Source organism: Octopus sinensis, linkage group LG8 (assembly GCF_006345805.1).
Source record: "Octopus sinensis linkage group LG8, ASM634580v1, whole genome shotgun sequence".
NCBI classification, from domain to species: domain Eukaryota; kingdom Metazoa; phylum Mollusca; class Cephalopoda; order Octopoda; family Octopodidae; genus Octopus; species Octopus sinensis.
Window position 1 is genome coordinate 58,958,946 of NC_043004.1, and position 26,923 is coordinate 58,985,868.

General features: G+C 37.5%; 1 protein-coding gene across 1 annotated transcript; it reads right to left on the reverse strand.

Moving 5' to 3' along the window:
- On the reverse strand, positions 1-25,869 carry LOC115214822 (hybrid signal transduction protein dokA-like). Its single transcript, XM_029783852.2, is given in 6 exon segments — positions 1-1,290; positions 1,293-1,836; positions 2,629-2,769; positions 4,022-4,444; positions 8,118-8,269; positions 25,821-25,869. Coding segments are annotated over 4 exon segments (2,055 nt in total). The 5' UTR covers positions 4,166-4,444; positions 8,118-8,269; positions 25,821-25,869; the 3' UTR covers positions 1-64.
- Positions 25,870-26,923: the final 1,054 nt, after the last annotated feature.

Consider the following 26,923-nt stretch of genomic DNA (forward strand, 5'->3'; position numbering starts at 1 on the left):
TTTTTTTATATATATATTAGCTGTTTTTGTGTTTTTTGTCTTGTTTTTTGTTTGTTTTTAAGTTTCAACTACTCAGAGCTTCGAACTCATCGAAAGTCATTGAATCAAGTCTCCTGGGTGCTTGGTGCACAAGTGGCAGACCCGAATCTTCTGAATTATCATCATCTTCCGAGTTACTGCTCGGTTGTAATTGGGGGCAGATCTCATCATAAGAAGATGGCTTTTTCTCTATGTTAATGGCTTTAGATTGCTGTTGTGGCTGTTGTTGTTGTTGTTGTTTTTGTTGTTGTTGTTGTTTTGTTCGTGGTGTAAATGTGGTCTTAGCCGGTGCCTTTGAAGACACGAAGGCCGATGATGCAAAGGAGCTCAATGTAGGAACATAGCTCTTATTATTAGCATCGTTTAAACTGAGTTTGTTACCACAGCCACTATTAATGTTGCTACAGCTGCCATTACTGCTGTTACTAGTATTACTGCCACCTCTCACTCCATGGTTGCTGCCATTTGCAGTTATGTTTGCGACTGTAGACGAAATACAACTAGTCGGGACCGAACCCCCCAAACTGAGGTTGTTCACGTGGATTTTGTTTTTCAACAGGTAATTTGAAGTTGACGTGGTTATTGTTGTTGCGTTAGTTGATAAAGCTGTTGTGGCTGTTGTGCTGGTGGTCGTCGTCGATAATAAAGCCCCTGGGATCGGCGTTGTTGTTGATAGTGCTGTCGCTGTTGACGCCGTCGTTGTTGTCGTCGCCATTTGACCAGGTGTCCCTTTGCCAATTGACATCCTACCTGACAAAGACGATGTCGAAGTAGAAGCTGAAAATGAGCAAGAAGAAGACGACGACGATGAAGACGATGACGATGATGACAACGACAAGGATGATAAAGGTGTGATGTGGTTACTTTCTGTCGACTGGTAACTTTCAATTGTTCCTGGTCGATGCTGTGTGGGATTCAACAAGGCCGAATTGGTTAAAGAAGAAGAATAATACATGTTATCCGATAGCTGGTTCCTCTTATTCAGCTGTTGTGTGTTTGCATTGCTATCTCTATAGTTTGAAGAAAGGCTGTCTAAGTCGGCCGACAGAGGGCGCGACGTTCTTGAGTATTTGGGCGGTGGATCCAACTTTGGTGCTACGTTTAGTTTCAATTCAAGGCGATTGCCACTTGCATCCTGAGCTGGCACTGGGGTAATGATTTTGATATCATCTCGTTTTTTAGGCGAACACTTTGTGAATGGATTATAGGTGTTGTTATTATTGTTGTTGTTCATGTTGTATTCAATGTTGTTCATGGTCGTGGTGCTGTTGTTGTTGTTGTTGTTGTTGGCATTGGTGTTGTTAATATTGTTGTTGTTGTTGCTGTTGTTGTTGTTGTTATTGTGGGTGCTGCTGCTGCCACTACTATTAATGCTAACACCATTACTGTTAATATGAACTTTGTTGCTATGTACATGTTGTTGTTGTTGTTGTTGTTGTTGTTGTGTTGTTGCTGTTTTTGTTGCTGTTGATATAGAGGAACATTGTGATTATGCAATTGTTGTTGTTGTTGCTGATTGTTGTGGCTCATTTTAATCTGTTGAGCCAATGGGTATCGGCAATAACTATTGTACTGCCAACTCTTAGAGTCCAAACCACTGGTCAGATTGCAAGATAGACTATCAGACGACATTTCTCTGTGACCACTGTCCGGAGAATCTGTGTCTTGTTCTGTTTTGGTATTCTCAAACAAGGCAGTTTCCGGAATTGAGTTTAAGTAGGTACTGTCTACATCCCGGAAGTCAGGCAGATAGACAGGACCAGACTGAGGGGTCGTCGGATCAGGCAAGACAGGAATCTAAAGGGAACAAAAGAGAAAATGGATGAGATTTTTAAAATAATCAATACTTTAATTGTGTAATAGCCATCATATATGAATTATCAATATTAGGTTGTTGTCCATCTCAACACTGCTGTAAAAATATTTGTTAATCATGTATGTACCTTCATAAATTCTTCAAAGTAAAAGTCTTTTGTGTTGTTTCTATGTTGAAGGACATACAGAAGCACACACACACACACATACAACTGAAGAGAAACTGTATGTATTATATATACATATAGACTTTGTTTGAAGTCTGTGTTGTGTTGTGTCGACAGACTTGCACTTAAAATTCCCACGTTTTTAATCAAAATTTGTTAGTTACTAAGGTGACAATGTTACCTATTTATCTATCTTTTATACACACACACACACTCTCTCTCTGTCTCTCTCACTGTATTCTCTCTCAATAACTTTCTCTCCTCCCCTTCTCTCTCTCAATACAGATGGTGTTACAGATAGACAGACAGAGATTAGTTTCTCTTTTATAATATAAGATTTAGAATAACAGTTACTTATTGATCCTGTTGAGGTTTTTTAAGGGTAGAGTGTTTGCTTTATCAATGAAATAAAATTTTCTTATGTGCAAACTCATCTACACACATACATAAACACATACATACACACACACATATATACAGGATTGTCACAACAACTTACTGGGCCTGCCACCTGAGTCTTTCTAGTGTCTTTCCTCATCTATCAGAAACACTGAATTAAAACAACGGAAAAGAAGAGGAATGAAAATTTCCAGTTTGTGTCACTTACCTGTAATGTTGTTTGATAAAGTTGCTCTGAACTTGCAGTAAATCCACCGGCCTTCATCTCTAGATCTTGCATCCGACTAATTAGCTGGGCCACGTGATCGAGAAGGTCCCGATTGTGAAGCAGTAACTGATGAGATCGAGCCTAGAAAGAAGACATGAAAAAAGAGTTGCTTCTGTTTCCTTGTTACTGCTCTTTGTTTCTTCCTCTCTCTCTCACTCTCTCTCTCTCTCTTGCTGAATCTCTCTCACTCTCTGTCACCCTCTCTCTGTATATTTCTCACTCTTGTTCATTCTTTTTCTCTCTGTATATCTCTCACTATCTTTCCTTCTCTCTCTCTCTCTCTCTCTCTCTCTGTATATCTCTCACTCTCTTTCATTTCCCACCTTATCTCTCACCTTTTCTTTTCCTGGTGATAGATACATATACTCACTTACACATACATGCAAACACGCACATGCATGCACACAAGCATGCATACACACACACACACACACACAATGAGTTTCCACACAGTATCCATCAATCAAGTCCACACACAAGGCATTGGTCAGTCCAGGGCCACAGAAGACACATGCCCAAAGTGCTGTGCAGTGAGACTGAACCCAAAATCAAGGAGTTGCAAAGCAAGTATCTTAACCACACAACCATGCCTACACTATATGCACACACACACACACGCTCATATTTTTTGGGGGTGGAATTCTGGCTTAAGCTCCCCAAATAACCCTTCATAGCTTTTCAATCAGAAAATTTTTGCAATTTTGTGTTCTATACAGGAATTCATACCATTATGCAAAAAAAGAAATTTTTGATGTTTTCAATATTTTTCTCCTCATAAACACATTTAACCCTTTTGTTACCAACCCGGCTGAAACCGGCTGTGGATCTGTAGTACAAATGTTTTGTTTTCATAAGTTTTGAATTAAAATATTCCACCAAAACTTAGTCCCAATTTATGTTCCCAATGATGACTTAATGATGACTAAGTTATGTTACTAAATTCTTTGTTATATTTAAAATAATTGAAAGGAACACAGAGCATCTCAAAATAAATACAGTAATGAAAGGGTTAATGGAATGACGATGCACTCAAGGGTGGTCCATTCCTGGGATTTAAGCAAAAAATTTGGACTGTCCATATATTAAACTCTGATTTAAAAAAATTAAATTTGAAAGAGATTGGAACTTTTAGGATTTAAGGGAGGGGGTAAAAAATCTAAAAGAAAAAGTATTTTTTTCTTATAATCATATGAATTCTCATGTGTAGAAGACAAATTTTCAAAAATTTTCTGGCAATTCCAAAAAATGAAAAAGTTTCAAAGGTTATATAGGTTGCTTAACCCTTTTTTTTTTTTTTTGGTTACTTTGATTTTTTAAGTCTGAATGTTCTTACCTGTGCTTCTATACGCGCGGCTGTCTCAGCGGCTAGTTGGTCCTTCAGGAGATGAACCTGAGCAATAGCAACTTGTGTTTGTTGCTGTTGCTGCTCAAGTTGCTGGCGTAGCAGTTGCACTTGGTGGTGCCGACTAAGGGGCATGTGCGCTTCCAGATGACCGTAGTCCCCAAGTAGCACAGGTGAGCTGATTGGTGACACGATTGTCGTCCCACCTGTCGTCAATGTCTTTCCAGCCAAACTGACTCCGACATTGCTGACTCGGCCACTCACTCCACCTCCACCACTACTTCCACCAACACCACTTCCACTAATGCAACTACTACTACCACCAATACTACCACCAATACTACCACCACTGACGACGTTCCCTCCACCAACCACTAAGCTACTGCTACTGCCTCCTACTGTCACTGCAGCATTCTGAAAATAAAAGAAAGAAGAAAGAGAAAGTAAAGCATCTGTTAAACAGGTGAATAAAAGAATAAGATATAAGATCATCATCCTATACAGGCAAAGGTGTGGCTGTGTGGTAACAAGTTTGCTTCCCAACCACATGGTTCTGGGTTCAGCCCCACTGCATGGCACTTTGGATAAGTATCTTCTACTATAGCCTCATGAGTGGATTTGATTGACAGAAACTAAAAGAAGCCCCCGTTGTATATATCTGTATGTGTAGATGGAAGCAGAAAGAAGCCTGTCTTACACACACACATGTATTTGTGTATCTGTGTATGTGTGTATGTGTGTGTGTGCATGTGTATGTGTCTTTTCCCCACCGCCACTTGACAACAGGTGCAGGTGTGTTAATGTCCCTGTAACTTAGCAGTTCGGCAAAAGAGGCTGATAGAATAAGTACCAGGCTTAAAAATTAAAGTACTGGGGTTGATTCCTGCGACAAAAAATTCTTCAAAGTGGTGTCCCAGCACGGCCACAGTCTAATGACTGAAACAAGTAAAAGATATATATGTATGTATGTGTAAATAACATACCCCCATACAGTTTCCATTTACCAAAATCATTCACAAAGCATTGGTCAGGTCAAGAATACTGCAGAAGTCACTTGTCCAATGTGCCACAGACTGGAATTGAACTTAAGACCATGTGGTTGCAAATCAAGTTTCTTAACCACACAGCCATGTCTGAATTTATACAGAATTAATCAATATGAAACATCTCTAATTAATTGATAGTAAAACAGTATTACTGTTATTGATTGTAAATATACAAATTTGATTTAATCACTTATATTTTAATTAAATAAATATTTATATTTTGAAAGTATTCATTCCATTATTTTGTGTAAGTAAGATAATATTTGAAAAGAAATATTATATTTGTATTTAAAAGTATTTCAGGAGTGGCTGTGTGGTAAGTAGCTTGCTTACCAACCACATGGTTCCGGCTTCAGTGCCACCGCGTGGCATCTTGGGCAAGTGTCTTCTGCTATAGCCCCGGGCCGACCAATGCCTTGTGAATGGATTTGGTAGACGTAAACTGAAAGCAGCCTGTCGTATATATGTATATATATATATGTGTATGTGTGTGTATATGTTTGTGTGTCTGTGTTTGTCCCCCTAGCATTGCTTGACAACCGATGCTGGTGTGTTTACGTCCCCGTCACCTAGCGGTTCGGCAAAAGAGACCGATAGAATAAGTACTGGGCTTACAAAAGTATAAGTCCCGGGGTCGATTTGCTCGACTAAAGGCGGTGCTCCAGCATGGCCGCAGTCAAATGACTGAAACAAGTAAAAGAAAAATTTTTTTAAATGTAACTCTTCTTGATATTTCACACCATAAAGGTTGTGAGTGAGCAGAACTGTCAGCACACTGAAGAGAAATGCTGCTGAGTATTTTGTCCATTCTTATGATTTGAGTTCAAATTCGGTCAAAGTTGACTTTGCATTTCAGTCTTTTGGAATTGTCGAGCACTGGGATTGACGTAGTCAACTAGTTTCCTCGCAACAAATTTCAGACCTTGTCATCATCGTCGTCATCATCATCATCATCATCATCATCATCATCATCATCATCATCATCAATATTATTTAAAGTTCGTTTTCCATGCTGGAATGTGTTGGATGGTTTGATAGGAGAGCTGGCTAGCTTGAAGTGCTGCACCAGGCTCCAATTGTCTGTTATGGTACGGTTTCTTTGGCAGTATGCCCTTCCTAATGCCAGCCACTTTACAGAATGTGTTGTGTGCTTTATACATGGCACCAGCACAGGTGCTTCATATGCAGCAGCATTGGCACAAGGTGCCTTTAGTGTGGCATTAACACAGGAAGAATATTACTCACAGTGACAAAATGTGTATTTCCAACATAAGATGAGTAACACATGGGTGTCAAACTCATTTTGCTTTGAAAACTGGCTTGAAGTATAAATTAGATCTCAAGTGCCAGGTAGCGACCACTATTCCTAAAAGCCCTATCTAAAGTAAATGGACGAAGTGATTAAAGGAAAACATATAATGTGTTGGCAATGTTTGTGTGCAGAGATGTGTGAGAAGAATTCATCCACTTAATGTACGTGCATCCCACTAATTTCATCATGTTTTGCTGCTAACACTGAGGAGGTAAGCCAGTATAATACAATCTAGGTAAGTGCCTTGCATAATAACAACATCGAGTTCCTGAAACATGTGTATGTTTTATAAAGCTTAAAATAACAATTCTGTGCTTATCATTACATACACACACACACACACACACACACACACACACAGGTATATGTACATGTGTATATATATATATCTATGTCTGTATGTCTGTGCATACACACACACACATGCACACGTACACACACACATGCACATGTACACACACACACACACACATGCACACACACACACACACACACACACATGCACACACATATGAATAGATGTACAGTTTCTGTCCTCTCAGAAATATTTTGAATCAAATCAAATCAAAATCGATGAACATCAATGGAATTTGTATTTTTGTGGTACCAGTGCCAGTGGCACATAAGAAAACCATCCGAACGTGGCCGTAGCCAGTACCGCATCGACTGGCCTCCGTGCTGTGGGCACGTAACAAACACCATCCGATCGTGGCCATGCCAGCCTCGCCTGGCCTCTGTGCCAGTGCACATAAAAAACACCATCCGAGCGTGGCCATTCACCAACCTCGTCTGGCACCTGTGTCCATTGCACATAACAAAAAAACACCATCCGAATGTGGCCGTTCACCAGCCTCGTCTGGCATCTGTGTCGGTGGCACATAAAAAGCACCCACTACACTCACGGAGTGGTTGGTGTTAGGAAGGGCATCCAGCTGTAGAAACACTGCCAGATCTGACTGGCCTGGTGCAGCCTTCTGGCTTCCCAGACCCCAGTTGAACTGTCCAACCCATGCTAGCATGGAAAGCGGACGTTAAACGATGATGATGATGATGATGATGATGATGATGATTTCTAGAAGGCTCTTGCTCAAGTGCTGTCAAGCAGAGGGGTTGAACTTAGTGTATCATGTTTGTAAACTAAACACCTGAAATCCGCACACCCATTCCTCTGTTCTCTTTTGAGAAAACAGTGTTTTGAAAGACAAGAGACATATTTTTACTGATTGCAACCCGTTCTCATTCTTTCTTGTCCTTTCACTTCCCTTTGTCTGTCTGTCTGTCTGTATGTCTCTCTCATAATTAACACATATCTTTATATATAAAAGTGAGGTTGTGTGCTGTCTGTCTCCTACGATTTAGATTCCTAACTACTCCCACATTTTGCGGTGCAGTTTAACCAAAACCGGGTATCTTATAGTCGTGATTCATATCGAGCCCTTCTGGGTATTAGCGTGCGTCTATGATGAGTCTACGATTTAAAAAAAAATTTACCATCAATTTTTTCCATTTTTAATGCATTTTTGGCATATATAAGGGAAGTAACTCTCTAAAAATTTATTATTAAATCTCAGAACGTAAAAAGCTACAGTAACACCCCCACCTATGTGGTTAGCCATATTGAGATGGCTATTATACTTTACATCTCTAAAAATGCTTATATAGTTATTTCCCTTACAAACCCGAGCAACGCCGGGCGATACTGCTAGTATATACTAAAATATTCTCTTACCGACTGCTTGCCAATAGGTGGCGCATGTGTTCCTTTAGTGAGGGTTAATTCACGGGGCGGTAAAATTTTATCATCTTTCAGACATTCCCTAGAGAGTTTCTTTTCATCTCGATTAGATAGCTTTAATTCCTGGCTGTCAACCTGTTTCTTTGCTGAAAAATAAAAAAAACAAAACAAATAGTATGAAACAAAAATATATGCAATAGAATATATTTTAATTACCATATTTCTGTAGGTTTTGCCTGTTGGTTAATGTCCAGTATTCTTAGATCTTTGATCTTATTGATTGACATAAACATTTGATGAAGTCTGTCACTTAATCTTTGTTGAAGTTAGAAAAATAAAACACATACACAAAAAGGAAAAAAAAAACACACACAGCCAGTCCCTACCTAAACAACCAGACATATATATTTAGATATTTAAAGAAGTAAATGGATAAATAAATAAATAAATACATACATACATAACTAAGTAAATAAAAGAATAACGAGAAGAAAATAGCAGTGATTCTTAAGTAGTTATTTGTAAATAAAATGTTAAATTGAAAATTGCAATAACTTCAGTTTGAGCTGAAGTAATTTAATTCAAAAGAAAAAGAAAAGATAAAAATAATAAAAATGGAATATTTTACATTAAATATAAGAAATAATAATAAAAGACATGGTTATTTATGTATAGAATTGAGCAAATCTCAGATCTGGCATGTTTCGCCTTCTTTCTATGTTTCTGTGTATTTGATGAAATAAAGTTTTCCAGATAAAATATGATGAATATTTGTTAAAGGGATGCTGTCAATATAAGTGTAAGCTTTACAGATGAACAAACGATTAGAAAACATTGCAGAACAAATACAGGTAATTGCTTTCTTTTTTAGAGTTAGTTCAATGTTCAAAGTAAATACAAAATGGTATGAAGAATAAACGAAGAATTTTTTTTCTGTTTTGATTTTATAAATTCTGTAGTTCACATAGGAGTATACATGAATAGAGCAGTGCTTTTCAAACCTTTTCCTGGAGCGGAACCCCAAGTAAACATTCCACTGGCTCAAGGAACCCCTGTGCAATAATTTAATAGTCTTATGCACACATATCTGCACAGGAGAATTAAAAATTACTGCTGATTTTAGCAGTTTTGTAACTTCTTGCGGAACCCCTGGACTGTACTGGCGGAACCCTAAGGTTCCGCGGAACTCTGGTTGAAAACCACTGGAATAGAGAATTATTAAAGGGAGTAGCAAGTCAATAGAAAACAGGAAACGTAGTGCCAATGACATTTTGAAGGTCCCATGAGGCTGGTGGGGGGGCATAAGTGAGATAAAAACCAATACTCAGTAGTTGCCTGATGGTTGTATCCTTCATTGTTGCTGCTCTTTAAGCACAACTGTCGGTGCCTCAATAATGGTCTCAGACATGAGTTGACTTCCATCATAATTTGCATATTTAAAATAAAAAAAAAAAGATTCAATACCAACAGACAGAGAACTTCTCTGTTATTTGTGACTCCACTGTTCTTTCCCCCCCCCCAGCCCCACTTAAATTACTGATTTCTAACTTTGAGTCATGACCACAAATAACATGAGCGAGGTATATTCCCAAGCCTATATAAGAATTCACATTTAGGCGGTGAGCTGGCTGAATCAGTAGTATGGTGGACAAAATACTTAGTGACATTTCATCTGTCTTTGTGCTTTGATGTCAAATTCCACCGAGGTTGCCTTTGCCTTTCATCCTTTTGGGGTTAATAAAATAAGTACCAGTTGAGCATAGGTAATTGACTCAGCCCCACCCCCTGAAATTGCTGGCCTTGTACTAAAATTTGAAACCAATATATTTACTACATTAAATGTCAGTTCTACTATAAATAGTAGTGTTTAACATTTATTTCCATACCAAGTAAATCTCGAGTTACCATAGATACCATTTGTTGTGTTGTTTTCATGTTTTTCTTTTCCATTTGAATCTACTCATCTCGTTTTAGCAGCTGAATCTTCCTCAAATCACACCCTGCTATCTTTAAAAATAAGATCTTGGTCTGCTTAATCAGAACTGGCCTGCGGAATGATAAACAGCCGACCAACCAATTATCTATTAACTCCACTTAACATTAATATATTTACCACACTAAATGTCAATTTAACTCTATTTACCAAACATTCTCACACCAAGCAGGCTTTCTTTCAATTGGTTGCAGATTCCACTCTTTTCTTTGAAGTTATTTGTTGACTACTTATTTCTAACAAACGCATAATAACTTATAACACTTTAATGATTTGATTAACTTCAACTAATGTCACACAATCTTCTTGTCTTATATTCTATTAACTCTATTAACTAATTCAATTAAGTCTTCTATTAAATTATCTCTCATCCAAGTCGTATTGCTTGTATTAAATAAAATAGGTGCTGGCTTGACTGTGTCAGTAAAGAGTTTATTTTGTAAGCATGTGGTTCTAGACTCAATCCCAGAGCGCAGCACACTGGGTTAGTGTTTTCCACCATAGCTCCAGCATGGCATTTTTGTACATGGAACACCAACCTAAATTTTGAATTCCACAGTTTAAGGATGTCACATATTTTAGAAAGGGGAGCACAACTACCCTCCTTGTATTATTTGGTTCAAAAGTTCACTTTACAATCAAATAATTCTAGGTTTGATTCCACCATGTGGAACATTGTGCATGCGCTTTATTTCACATTTAGTGCAGGGCATTTTTGTCCATGTGCCACATGTTTTGGTGAGGCAGATGGTCAGCCACTGTAACTTATTGTTATTGATCCCAGAAAAGGACGAAAGATATCGGGACTTAAAGACTCATATCTTTATACAGCAATGGGTTTTCAACCACATTTTGTTGCCTGTGGACCCTTCAATTAATATTTAGCTCTAACTGGATCCTCGTAGCCTTTTGAAGTTATTAAAAAGTTCCATTATATGTTTATAATTAAGTATTATTAGGAATTGTATACAAAAATTGTGTAATGCACAAAAATTGTAACAAAATCTTATTTGGACTCCCGAGGGCCATACGGACCTCACTTGAGAACCGTTGCTATAGAGCATAGCTTTATGTTCACAACTTCACTGCCTCTGATTAAAGATTAAAAGATAACTTGTAGGTTTTTACTGCTGCTGCATAATGGGGTGGGTGGATGAGGATTATAAATGGAACTTGTTATAAGCATGGGGTGTGCCATTTATTATGTGCATGACATTCTTATATATATATATATATATATATATATATACACGTTATATATATATGTGTGTGTATATATATATACACATATATATATATATAACATGTATATATATATCATATATATATATATAAAACATACTACACTCGAGGAGTGGTTGGCGTTAGGAAGGGCATCCAGCTGTAGAAACTCTGCCAGATCAGACTGGAGCCTGGTGTAGCCCCTGGCTTCCCAGACCCCGGTCGAACCGTCCAACCCGTGCTAGCGTGGAAAACGGACGTTAAACGATGATGATGATGATGATGATGATGTGTATATGTATATTATATATATATATAGTCAATTTAGGGTAGCAAAAAAATTCAATAGAAATTTATCGCAACCAGCGGCCTGGTGAAAAAGAGAAAATAGTCATCATATATATATATATATAACATGTATATATCTATCATTATATATATATATCATTTTCATCACAACTGTCTGACGAATGGGAATGTGAAACTCGGAGTATCAGTTTTTGAGGTAATTTTGTAGCTTTAATAAAAGCATATTATTCTGCCTTTGGTATTCGATTACTATTTTCACAACTTTGTTTTGCATTTAAGTGCCCACCGCTGTGTGTGTGTGTGTGTGTATATGTGTGTGTGTATATATATATATATATATATTTACACACACACACACACACTCACACACAAATATGCATATATTCATATATGTACACACACATATACACTCTCACACTGTATTCTCCATTTACATTTTGGTAAAACTATTTTTTCCTTTTTTCACCCTTTTCAAGCCTAGCTCATGGGCCTGGTTTCCCGGTTTCTGTGGCATATGTGTTCCCCCCAGCTGGACGGGATGCCAGTCCATTGCAGCATAAAAATAAATGTGCCCTTTTAAAGCCTAGCCAGGCTCATGGGTCCAGTTTCCCGGTTTCAATGGTGTATGTGTTCCCCAGCTGGATGGGACGCCAGTCCATCGCAGTGTTACTCATTTTTGCCAGCTGAGTGGACTGGAGCAACGTGAAATGAAGTGTTTGGCTCAACAACACAACGCATCGCCCGGTCCAGGAAATGAAAACAAAATCTTACGATCATGGTGCTGACACCCTAACCACTAAGCCACGTGCTTCCATGTAAAACTATTTAATAAAACAATATTTTCTTTGGTTAACTCTCATCTCTCACCCTATCTCTTTCACTCTCTGTTCATCTCCCTCTCTCTTATCTCTTTTACTTTATTTACTTCTTTAGTTCCATATATTGGTTTCAAATTTTAGCACAAGGCTAGCAATTTCAGGGGTAGAAAGAAATCGATTACATCGACCCCAGTGCTCAGCTGGGACTTAATTTATCGACCCCGAAAGGATGAAAGGCAAAGTCGACCTCGACAGCATTTGAACCCGGGACATAAAGACAGACAAAATCCTGCTAAGCATTTAGCCTGGTGTGCTAATGATTCTGCCAGCTTGCTACTTTTATGGTTCCATATAATATTAAGCCTTTTCTTCTGCACCCATCCTCTTCTTCATCACCCTTCCTCCCTTCTTCTTCCTCCCCTCCTTGCTTTGTATCTCTCTTACCCTTACTCATTCTTCCACACCTTTCTTTCTTTTTCTCCTTGGCTCTCTTGCTTTGAATCAAACACATATGCACACGTGCACACACACACACGTGCACACACACACGTACATTCATAGACAAAAGTAATTATGCTTGTTAGCACTGGAAATGAAAGAGCAGCATTATATGAAGAGGTGCGAGTTAATTATAGCCACAATCAAATTATGTCAATTATCTATGCTATAGAATAATATATCGATATCTCACAGCCAATTCCTACTCACCAACAATTAGATTCGATCATTACCAATCAACACTCTTTTAAATGTAAATTGATTCCACAAACTTATTGACTATTATTGTTCTATTGTATTGGGGTGTGGTGTGTGTGTATGTGTGTGTGTGAATGCAGGAATGTATATCTCATAGATAGATTTATGTATTGTACATACATGTGTGAGTATATGTATGTGTACTCACACATGTATTCCTACGCATAAATACATATAAATACATACATATATTACATATATGTGGAGGTGCAATGGCCCAGTGGTTAAGGTAGTGGACTCGCAGTTGTGGCCATGCTGGAGCACCTCCTTTAGTCAAGTAAATTGACCTCAAGACTTATTCTTTGTAAGCCTAGTACTTATTCTATCGGTCTCTTTTGCAAAACCGCTAAGTTATGGGGATGTAACACACCAGCATCGGTTGTTAAGCGTTGTTGGGAGGATAAACACAGACACACAAACCTATACACACACATATATATATATATATATATAACGGGAAGCTTTATGAAAATAAACAAAAGACGAAGGCAGGTGGAATACAAACAAACAATTGTATTAGTATGGCGCTCAGGAATATAAATAAAACAAGTCTTTTACGTTTTGAGGAGCCTACGCTCTTCAACAGAAAGATGCACAGAAAAGAAACACGGAGAGAAACAAGGAGAGAAAAAAAATGCGTGCAGAAGCTAGCGAATCAACATGCCGATCTGATTTCGGCCAGAAGTCAAAGATCAAACGTGAGACGCAAGAGCGAAATTAGGGGAGATAATAGGGTTAAATGACCTCGCCCCAACATAGAGTGTGTGTGTGTATGAGAGAGTATGTAGTGCGTATGAGAGGTCTGGATGTGTGTATGTATATATGATGTGATGTGTAAAGTCGTATGGTGTAGTGTAGAGAGAGGAGATGAGGGGGAGAGGGGAGGAGGGGGAGGTAAGGGGGAGAGAGAGGAGAGATGAGAGGGGGAGATGAGATGAGGGGTGAGGGTGATGGGGGAGAAGGAAAGAGGAGAAGAGGAGGGGGAAGGGGGAGAAGGAAGGAACGACGGGCTTCTTTCTGTTTCCGTCTACAAAAACCACTCACAAGGCTTTGGTCGGCCCGAGGTTATAGTAGAAGACACTTGCCCAAGGTGCCACACAGTGGGACTGAACCCGGAACCATGTGGCTGGTAAGCAAGCTACTTACCACACAGCCACTATATATACAAAGTATAGGAGTTTAGTTCACAGGTGATCTAAACGATTAGGTACATTAGGTAAGTGCTGAAACGGATTACAGAATATATTTTCCATATTTTTTTCCCCCCATTTGTCTCCGATAATGGAATAACCCATACTCAGGGATATCCCAGAAACAGCTGTTAAGATTTTAAATTTCTTCCTATAATATATTGTACATGACTTGAGATATTTGCCTTGCCTTAATGTCTAACGTCCTGTTTAACTATTATATATATGTATATATATATATATCTCATTTAGAGAATTATTATTGCTATATATATATATATATATATATATATATGTATAGGTGTGTATGTGTGCAAGTGTGTGTACACTGATACATACACATAAGCATGTATAAAGATTTATATGTCAGAGAATGAAAAAAATGAGATAGGATGTAGAGTGAAGTAATTGAAAGAAAAGATGGAGAGGGAAATATAGAGGGTGATTAAAGAGAGAGAAAGTGTGGGAAAAGAAGACGAGGTTGAAAATGAAGGGAAGATAACGAAGATGAAACTAAGAGAGAGAGAGGGGGGAGAGGGAGAGAGAGAGAGGGAGAGAGAGAGAGGGAGAGGGAGAGAGAGAGAGAGAAGTTTACTAAACATCAAATATCAAAAATTAATTAGGTTTGGTTCTTTCATAAATAGTGCTATTCAGAGATGATTACGATGATGATGATGATGGATGGATGCATAGTAGTGGCAGTGGTGGTGATGACGATAATGATGATGACAGCAAAGAAGATGAAAAAAAGTGAATATAAAGTGGCTATCATCATCGTCATCATCATCATCATCATCATCAGCACCATCATTATGAGCAGCAGCAGCATCAAAACCACCACCACCTCCACCATTATTGTCATCATCATTTCTAACATTATGTCAGTCACAAATATGTTTAAAGAGCTTGAACACACACACACACACGCGTGTACATACACACACACAAGTACGTTCACACACACACACACACGTATACATACACACATATTTATATACAACAGGAACAGCAGTACCAACAACAGTCGCAGCAGCCTGATAGCTTGGCACCAACATCTTGTGATGTCTTGGAATACCAGCTGTTCTGCGAAGTAGGCCGAATTCTCTCAAGAGTGAAGGACTGGGAGAATCGGTAGAACGTTGGAAAAATGTTTTACAGTTTTAGTTTCATCTTTTTGCATTTTGGATTCAAATCCTACCGAAGTCAGTATTCCCTTCATACTTGTCATGTTGATGCCACATACCATGATCTTGCTAACTGTTTCAGGTACCAATGTAGTACTAAACCGACACAGATATTGGCTCACTCTTGATCCACCAGTAGCTTGCTTACCAACAATATGTTTCCGGGTTCAGTCCAACTGCGTAGCACCTTGGGCAAGTGTGCAGGAGTGACTGTGTGGTAAGTAGCTTGTCTACCAACGACATGGTTCCGGGTTCAGTCCCACTGCGTGGCACCTTGGGCAAGTGTCTTCTACTATAGCCTCGGGCCGACCAAAGCCTTGTGAGTGGATTTGGTAGACGGAAACTGAAAGAAGCCCGTCGTATATATGTATATATATATATATATATATATTATATATATATATATATATATATATATATATATATATATATATATATATATGTATAAGGGTGAAAAGGAACACACGAGTTGATATATATGAAAAAACAAGTCAAAAATAGAAAATGCTAAAATAATTTTATAGTGAACATTTCAGTACCGGTTTCGGTCATTTTGAGACCTTTTCAACTGTAACGATTAAATAATTAAATTTAGAAAAATTAGAAGAAAAGTTTTTTAAAAGAATATTTCTATAGTAGTGTTCAGATTTAAGTGGCATTCTGCCTTTCTCTGACTCCTTGTTTGCACTTGTGTGTCGGAGGTCGTTGTGAGTTCTTGGAAGGGTAGTAGAGGAAGAAGGCTGGTGGGGAATGGGGGATGGGAGAATCTGGGAGTGCCCTGATGGTCGTATTTTGAATGGTCAGTGGCGGCTGGCAGTCTCAGTTCAATTCAGGAGAATATTTATATTGACAGGCTTGTTTATAGAATTAGCGTAGGTTTATGGAATTAGCGTAGGTGTTATACTAAAAAACATTAGTGACAAAGTTAAGGGGTAGGGGGTGGAGAAGTAGAAGAAGAAGAAGAAGAAGGAGAAGGAGAAGGAGAAGATGACGATGATGGTGGTGGTGGTGATGATTATGACGACGATGATGATGATAATGATGAAGAAGAAGGAGGAGAAGGAGAAGATGGTGGTGATGATGGTGGTGATGATGACGACGACGATGATGATGAAGAAGAAGAGAAGAAGAAGAAGAAAAAAAACAGAGAAGGGGAATATGAAGGGGTGTAAGTATAGCTATGAAGGGGTGTAATAAGGATTCTATGGAGTGTAATATTTGTGTATATATATTTTTTTCTTTTATTCTAAAGTTGAGGTATATTAATTGGTTTGTCGTAGACCGTTTAGGTGGCTTGTATTTGAATAAAGAGATTTTCTTTACTTATTCGTTGTCTCGAGGTTGTATCGTCCCTAAATTGGTAGAGGGGAAAATTCTGAATTTTGGTGTTTTTTTGTTGGCGCAAGTATCTATGTGTTGGCAAAAGCTATTTTTCTGTTTTGGGGAATTTTTATCTGGGATCTGTGCAGGGCCATTCGTTTACGCAAACCATTTTTTGTTTGGCCTATGTACTGCTCTTGACACCGGAGCAGGTTAGTGAGTATATTAGGTTCTCCGAAGCACATGTGAAGTTGCTTTTCACTGTAAACCGTTGTCCCTGCTTGAAGGAGAACTCTGATCCCTCAATTAGATAGTCGCATATCCCGCAATTGGGTCTTCCACATTTTTTTACTGTCGGCTTCTGTGTTGAGGAGTGAATTCGGGCTTGTGTAAGGAGACTTTTCATGGATCTAGGCTGTCTTTTTTTTTTTATGATCGTGTGTGTTTGGAGGATTGTGTTCATTCTGTGGTCTTTTTTTAGGAGGGGTATGTTGTGGAGGATGGTGTCGAAGGCTTCGTTATTGAGAGGGTTGTGTGTGGAGATGTATGGTAAGGCTTTTGGTTGTAAGTTTTTCTTTGATTTGGGATGTCTCAGTTCCTTGATGTTAAGTTGAAGGGCACGTTGAATGCACTTGTCAATAGTGAAGTGGATAGTTCCTGGTGATTAGGGTATCTTTTAGTTCTTGTAGTCGTGTGTCTCTGGTGTTTGCGTTAGAGACTATAGTGCATATCCTTTTTGCTAGATGAAGGTGGGGATATTCATCCTGGTGTGTCTGGGGTGGCATGAATTGAATGGAAGATATTGCTTAGTCTGTAGGCTTATAGTATATGTCTGTTTCTATTATATTATTAGCTTTCTTAATGAGGATATCGAGGAAGGGGAGTTTTGTTGTTGGCTATATTCCATCGTGAATTGGATGTTTACGTCCAGTCCGTTTAAAATTTTCTGGAATTCTATGAGTTTTCTATATTTTTATGCCAAAGGATGAAACAGTCATCTAGATATCTCTTCCAGTTGTTTTCTATGTAGATGGAGAAAGGGCTGCCATATCTTTCTAGAACCTTACGATACAGACTGATCTCTAGGTATCCTATGACTAGGTTGGCAATCCTCCAAACACACACGATCATAAAAAGCAAAAGACAGCCTAGATCCATGAAAAGTCTCCTTACACAAGCCCGAATTCACTCCTCAACACAGAAGCCGACAGTAAAAAAATGTGGAAGACCCAATTGCGGGATATGCGACTATCTAATTGAGGGATCAGAGTTCTCCTTCAAGCAGGGACAACGGTTTACAGTGAAAAGCAACTTCACATGTGCTTCGGAGAACCTAATATACTCACTAACCTGCTCCGGGTTCAAGAGCAGTACATAGGCCAAACAAAAAATGGTTTGCGTAAACGAATGGCCCTGCACAGATCCCAGATAAAAATTCCCCAAAACAGAAAAATAGCTTTTAGCCAACACATAGATACTTGCGCCAACAAAAAAACACCAAACTTCAGAATTTTCCCCCTCTACCAATTTAGGGACGATACAACCTCGAGACAACGAATAAGTAAAGAAAATCTCTTTATTACAAAATACAAGCCACTTCTAAACGGGTCTACGACAAACAATTAATATACCTCAACTTTAGAATAAAAGAAAAAAATATATATACACACAAATATTACACTCCATAGAATCCATTACTAATCAGACCCCTTCATAGCTATATACACACTACACCCTTCATATTCCCCCTTCTCTGTTTTTCTTCTTCTTCTTCTTCCTCTTCTTCTTCGTCATCATCATTATCATCATCATCGTCGTCATCATCATCACCACCATCTTCTCCTTCTCCTCCTTCTTCTTCATCATCATCATTATCATCACTGGTCGTCATAATCATCACCACCACCACCATCATCGTCATCTTCTCCTTCTCCTTCTCCTTCTACTTCTCCACCCCTACCCCTTAACTTTGTCACTAATGTTTTTTAGTATAACACCTACGCTAATTCTATAAACCTACGCTAATTCTATAAACAAGCCTGTCAATATAAATATTCTCCTGAATTAACTGAACTGAGACTGCCAGCCGCCACTGACCATTCAAAATACGACCATCAGGGCACTCCCAGATTCTCCCATCCCCCATCCCCACCAGCCTTCTTCCTCTACTACCTTCCAAGAACTCACAACGGACCTCGACACACAAGTGCAAACAAGGGAGTCAGAGAAAGGCAGAATGCCACTTAAATCTGAACACTACTATAGAAATATTCTTTTAAAAAAACTTTTCTTCTAATTTTTCTAAATTTAATTATTTAATCGTTACAGTTGAAAAGGTCTCAAAATGACCGAAACCGGTACTGAAATGTTCACTATAAAATTATTTTAGCATTTTCTATTTTTGACTTGTTTTTTCATATATATAATATATATATATATTATATATATATATATATATATATATATTATATATATATATATGCGCGTGTGTGTTTGTGTGTCTGTGTTTGTCCCCTAGCATTGCTTGACAACCGATGCTGGTGTGTTTATTTTCCCGTTACTTAGCGGTTCGGCAAACGAGACCGATAGAATAAGTACTGGGCTTACAAAAGAATAAGTCCCGGGGTCGAGTTGCTCGACTAAAGGCGGTGCTCCAGCATGGCCGCAGTCAAATGACTGAAACAAGTAAAAGAGTAAAAGAGAGAGTATATATGTGTGTATGTGTGTGTTTGTGTGTCTGTGTTTGTGCACCCCATCATCGCTGACAACCGATGCTGGTGTGTTTACATCCCCGTTACTAAGCGGTTCGGCAAAAGAGACCGATAGAATAAGTACTAGGCTTACAAACAATAAGTCCTGGGGTCGATTTGCTCGACTAAAAGGCGGTGTTCCAGCATGGCCGCAGTCAAATGACTGAAACAAGTAAAAGAGTACGGTATTTGGCATCCTCGTATTTGTCTATGAAATGAAGTACCTAGCCAAAGGACCCGATGCACTGCCCAGCCGAAGCCCCTTGAGCCGATCGTGATCCAAACATTTTAACCACTTGTCTACGAGTTCTCACACTTTATGTATAGTGAATTATGGAAGTGTAGAGTGATATTGATCGATATTAAACACTGACTAATGAAAATTTAGTATTAAACATTGATTAGCATCCTTTATTTCGCATTCCATAATTATTTCTAGTTTGTTTTCCAATAATTTATGAATTAATTATATCAACACTAACTCAACTATTGGTTTTCATGCAGATGGTGTGATTATTTTGCAAATGTTTCTATACTCTTATGCCAATAAATGTGTCTATTTTGAACCTTCATTTAGTTATTCCTCATCACTATTTAAGCAAGTATGAGGGAATATACGGTTAGGTGAAGAGTTCAGAATAAAACCAAAACATGTCCAGATTTACCTCCCTTACTTCTTTGAAAATTGAAGAAAAGTGTTTATTCACTAATGTAATTTTTATCTCATCGTATAATTACATCTAGTGTGCTATTTAATATACTCCCAGCACGAAATATATTTTACAGCAATGTAACTATGTATGTATGTATGTATGTATGTATGTATGTATGTATGTATGTATGTATGTATGTATGTATGGTGTGTATGTGTATGTATGTATGCATGCATGCATGCATACACATACATACATACATACATACATACATACATACATACATACATACATACATAGAGTTGATATTTTGGACAAGCATGAATCGTGCTGAAACTTGGTTAGTTTACTTCTCAGCACCCATCTATACACACACACACACATATATGTAGGTGTACACGCATATTTATATGTATACTTTATATTCATGCAAATATTAAAGTAATATCTATCATATAACTAATAAGATTACGAAACAGCTGTAAACGAATCGGAAAAACATCTGTTCTCTCACTTTCCTAGTCTGCCTTCAGATATACATACATATATATATATATATAATATTATATATATATATATATATATATATATATATGAATGTACACTGATAAATTTCCTATACACATACACACACACATATATATATATAACAGGCTCTATGAAAAACATGCATTCATGTCTTTCAGAGTTATTACAATGAAAATGAAGTGAACTTGCTTTAATCACAGATCAAAAACTATCTCCTACATAAGACGCTTGCACCATTTCACCGATGGTTATTATTTCTCAGAAATGAATACACAAAATTATTCGAATCGCCGGCTGTTTAGTCAAGTTTAGTGATACAGTGTCTTGCTTAAAGAACTGAAAAGATGAGAGGTGAACTAGACCGTAATTGGATATCAACTCAGATCGCAGAGCGTTAACTAATGTTGTAAAGTGTTTTATTGGATGCTTTAACGACTAGAAGTTTAGTATTAATATTATCGATTGCGAAAGATGTAAAGCAAAGACAACTCCGTGGGGTCTTAGTACAGGAATAGAATGGCAAAAAGCTAAAGACTTGAAAACATTTAGTTCTGTCACTGTAAATGAATCTTACTTTGCATGTGTGTGTGTGTACGTGTGTGTGTATGTGTGTGTGTGTGTACGTTTGTGTGTGTGTGTATGTGTGTGTACGTTTGTGTGTGTAACACAAGCTTCCACATTGGTTTTGCTCACCAAGACACATAATATCTATAAACACACACATATATATATATATACATACATTTTTGTACACACACACACATACACATGTATACACAGATACATACATACATACAAACGTACATATATATATATATATATAAATTTATTTCGTCAATGTATTTACTGCGGTGATGTTTTAACCATATCGCACATGGAATTTAGAAACGGGCATTTTAAACTGGTCATGATGCATACGTGCATATATGTAATAATAATAATAATAATAATAATAATGATAATGAAATTATTGTGTACAGTGCTCAGGTGCACCACAACTTGTCAGAGTATATGCAGTAATGTACAAATGTCTGGAAAGCGAACAATGTATGAGTCAGATACATGCTTGTGTGTGTATGGAGGGGAGAAAATCAGGTGTAGTGTTGGCGAATCTCAGAAAGCATGGAAGTTTTGAAGGATGCAGTGCTCCGACAACTAACAACTGATGCCGGGAGTTTGTTCCATGCTTCAGCAACTCTCAGCGTGAAAAAATGTTTCCTTAAGTCATGGGAGTTGTGCTGTGAGCTGTGTATACGTTCATATACGTAAGTATTCGTATGTTGTATTTATATATATATATATATATATGTATTTATGTTTCTCTCAGCATATATTACACTGATGAGGCAAAGCATTTCTAAATGCAAAATCAGAAATCCGGGATCTGGAATTATCCAGTAATTTTTTACTAGTTTTATTTTGTCTTTTCGTCTTCTCTCCTTGTGCTATATGAAAACTTAAGGTGGTTTTAGAGTAAGATCCTGGCTGCTATTTTCAGCATGGCGGTATCTCGTAGATACCTTAAGTTATAATTTTAATATATATATATTTGTGAAAGAAGACAACGAACGCCAAGGCATAACAAGCATCTCAATTCATATACATTATTTTCTTATTTCCTTATTCTTTACTCTTCTGTTTCATCGTTTATTATCTGCTAATTTTCCATGTCTAGATCTTTCATATATTCTCTACTTGTCTCCGATGGAGTACCCCATATTTAGGCATACTCGCCTATCAGAAATAGCTGTAAAACTTCAACTAACTTAAGAATAATATACGATAATGTACATGAATTGAGATGCTTGTTATGTCTCGGCGTTTGTTGTCCTCTTTCACAGATATATAACTGGTTATTCGGAAACCTAAAATGGATCCATAGCTCTCGTCTCAGTTACGAGCTTGGAACCATTATAATCCGTTAAAACATTTACCCAGCGTACCTATTCTTTTAGATCACCAGTGATCACCCTCATATTCTCTCTCTCCTCTCTCTCTCTCTCTCTCTCTATATATATATATATATATGTGTGTGTGTGGGTGTGTGTATATATATGTGTGTGTGTGTGTGTGTATATATTTACATATACATATACTCTTTTACTCTTTTGACTGCGGTCGTGCTGGAGCACCGCCTTTAGTCGAGCAAATCGACCCCGGGACTTATTCTTTGTAAGCCCAGTACTTATTCTATCGGTCTCTTTTGCCGAACCGCTAAGTGACGGGGACGTAAACACACCAGCATCGGTTGTCATGCAATGCTAGGGGCACAAACACAGACACACAAACACACACACACATATGTATGTACATATATATATATTACATATATACGACAGGCTTCTTTCAGTTTCCGTCTACCAAATCCACTCACAAGGCATTGGTCGGCCCGGGGCTATAGCAGAAGACACTTGCCCAAGATGCCACGCAGTGGGACTGAACCCGGAACCATGTGGCTGGTTAGCAAGCTACTTACCACACAGCTACTCCAGCGCCTATGTATATAAATAATGTTTGTGAGCATTTCGTCGTATTTGCTTTTGCCATTCTCCAGTACGCTCGTCAGCTAGTTCCCAGTGGATTTTCTCCAAAGTGAACAATACCAACTTTAAAGACAAGAAATTGTAATGATCTCTTTGACGTTGACTGATGAGGAATTAGCTACGAATTTTCTGTTTGTTATAATTTTGTAAAATTTTCCGTTTGTTGTGTATTTATTAAATTTTTGAAATATATATAAATATAATCACACACACACACACATATATATATGTGTGTGTATATATATATGTATGTATATATATATATATATGTACATACATACACACACACATATATATATATGTGTGTATGTATGTATGTACATATATATATATACATACATACAGGCATGCATGCATCCATACATGTATGCATACATACATATATATATACTTATACATATGTATGCATGTATGTATTTATAAGTGAGAAAAAAACTGATGAATAAAAAAGTTTTAAAATACATAAAAACAATAACAATAACAACAAAAAGCAACAAATTGAATCCCAAATTAATTATTTGGCATATTTCTAAAAACGTTTTGAACATCAAACATTCTAAGCCAAAGAATAAAAAAAAAAACATTGCAAAAATATATTGAAAAACTTCACAAAAATCGTTAATCGCAGAACACAAGCAAATTCTAATAAGGAAGCAAAGACGCAAAGAACTAGAGATTGCAAAAAATGGTTATAAAAGTTTTAAAAATAGTTAGTTATGAATTTTAAGGACGTTGAATACAACGAATAAGTGACGCAAAAGAAATAATTGAACATCTACTAAAAAAAAAAATGGTTATTAAATTCTAAATGTATTAATTAATCCACAAAAGGAACGAAAGATTAGAAAGAGAAAAGCATGATGAAAATCGAAGCGGAACTCAAAATAACACGTTGTCCAATAAAAATCCTTATATAACCCTCCACCAAAAACAAAACTAAAACAAATGAAAACAACAACAACAACACACGCACAAAAGTTAAAGGATTATTGGTTTAAAAATAAAAGGGGAATTTTGTAACGAAATATTTATGAGTTTCCCAATATAAGATAATGAAATCGAAAATCAGGAACTGAAGTATTACGGATTCTAATGAGTTTTGAACTAAAAAAGAAGAATTTTGGTATCTGAAATAATAATAATTTTATGAAGAGAACTGCCAAAATAAAGCATAAATTATTCGATCCAAGATTAAGTAAGGATACTATAATAAGGATAATAATAATAATAATAATAATAATAATAATAATAATAATAATAATAATAATAATAATAATAATAATGATAATAATAATAATAATAATAATAATGATAATAATTTCTATTATAGGCACAAAGCCTGAAATTTGGGGGGAGGGGGATAATCGATTACATCGACCCCAGTACTCGACTGGTACTTAATTTATCGACCCTGAAAGGATGAAAGGCTAAGTCGACCTCGGCAGAATACTACTACTACTACTACAACTACTACTACTACTACTACTACTATACTACTACTACTAACAACAACAACAACAACAACAACAACAACAACAACAACAATAATAATAATAATAATAATAATAATAATAATAATGATTTTAAAACTGTAAGAAAAGCGAAGTGAACAAATTTGAATTAAAAGCTAAAAATTTAAACTAAAAGTTAAAAGTAAAATGTGTATTAAGATATTTAATGTACCGAGTTAAGATATTGGAATATCTTAACAGCTATTGTAAGGAGAGAGGAAAATTGTTATCTTAATGATGAATTCTTTTCCAAAAGGACAGGGGAGATAAAACCTGTCAATAAATAACGATAAAATCTAACACATTAAAGTACAGTACCGAAACAAATATCCGGCAAGCTTGCAACCGGAATTGGTCCGGATTCTTGAATTTTCCAATTTTCTAGAGATAGCCTAAATATATATTAAAATTATAAAATAAACCATAGAAAGTATAAATCTTTATTAATCCACCGTCTTATCAATCAACCAACTTCAAACACATACATGCAGATATACACACACGTACATACATACATAGAGGCACATGGCCTAGTGGTTAGAGCAGCGGACTTGCGGTCGAGGGATCGTGGGTTCGAATCTCAGACCGGGCGATGAGTGTGTTTATGAGCGAAACACCTAAGCTCCACTCGGCTCCGGCAGAAGGTAATGGCGATCTTCTGCTGACTCTTTCGCCACAACTCTTTCCTCCTGCATCTTGCAGCTCACCTGCGATGGACCGGCGCCAAGGAAACCCGCCCTTATGAGCCAGGCGTGGCTCGAGAAGGAACAAACAACATACATACAATAACTTAGGTTAGGATTTCTAGTTAGTAAAACATATTAATAAACACAGGTGAGGTAGCGTTATGTCTATCGACATAGCTTACCTTTTGTTAGTTGCACAAAAGCAGACTAAAGTCGTTTGTTATGGAGGACTTACCTGTCCTTTTAAGTTTATGTGTGCCATTCAGAATCTCTTGGATTTCTAAAAGAAGCCAAATTTATTGTAGTTTTATTTATTTTCTGCGTTTTATTTATTTTGCAATACAAAACAATACTTTAAATGATGTGTTGTGTGTGTGTGTGTGTGTGTGTGTGTGAGTGTGTGCGCGCGAATATGATTATGTATATGAGATTGTGTGTGTGATTGTGTGTGTGTGAATGTGATTGAGTGTGTGTAAGTGTGTGCACGTGCCTGCGGTTGGAAGAATCTTAGTTGACCAAATTCACTGACAAAGAATTCAAGAGATCTGTGACGGGATTTTGATTTTTCAGTGCCTCATAATATGATGGTTTCGAATTTTGGCACAAGGCCAGGAATTTCGTGGGAGGGGCTAAGTCGATCAAATCATCACATCGACCCCAGTGCTCAGCTGGTACTTATTTTATCAACTCCGAGAGGATGAAAGGCAAAGTCGACCTCGGCAGATTCTGAACCCAGAACGTAAAGATGGACGATATGCCGCTAAGCAATTTCTCGCCAGCTCGCTGCCTTAAGCTTATATTCTTTAATTCTTTAACTTCTTTAACTTTCTTAACTTGTTTCAGTCATTTGAGTGTGGCCATGCTGGAGCACCGCCTTTAGTCGAGCAAATCGACCCCAGGACTTATTCTTGTAAGCCCAGTACATATTCTATCGGTCTCTTTTGCCGAACCGCTAAGTTACGGGGACGTAAACGCACCAGCATCGGTTGTCGAGCAATGCTAGGGGGACAAACACAGACATACACACAACACCCACATATAGATATATATATAATAATATATATATATATATATTATATATATATATATACACACATATATACGACAGGCTTCTTTCAGTTCCGTCTACCAAATCCACTCACAAGGCATTGGTCTGCCCGGAGCTATAGCAGAAGACTGCCCAAGATTGCCACGCAGTGGGATTGAACCCGGAACCATGGTTGGTTAGCAAGCTACTTACCACACAGCCACTCCTGCGCCTTATCTCTCTCTATATAAACGGCAGTTTGTCTGTATGTGTTTCTGTGTGTCTGTGCTTGTACCCTCACCCTGACACTG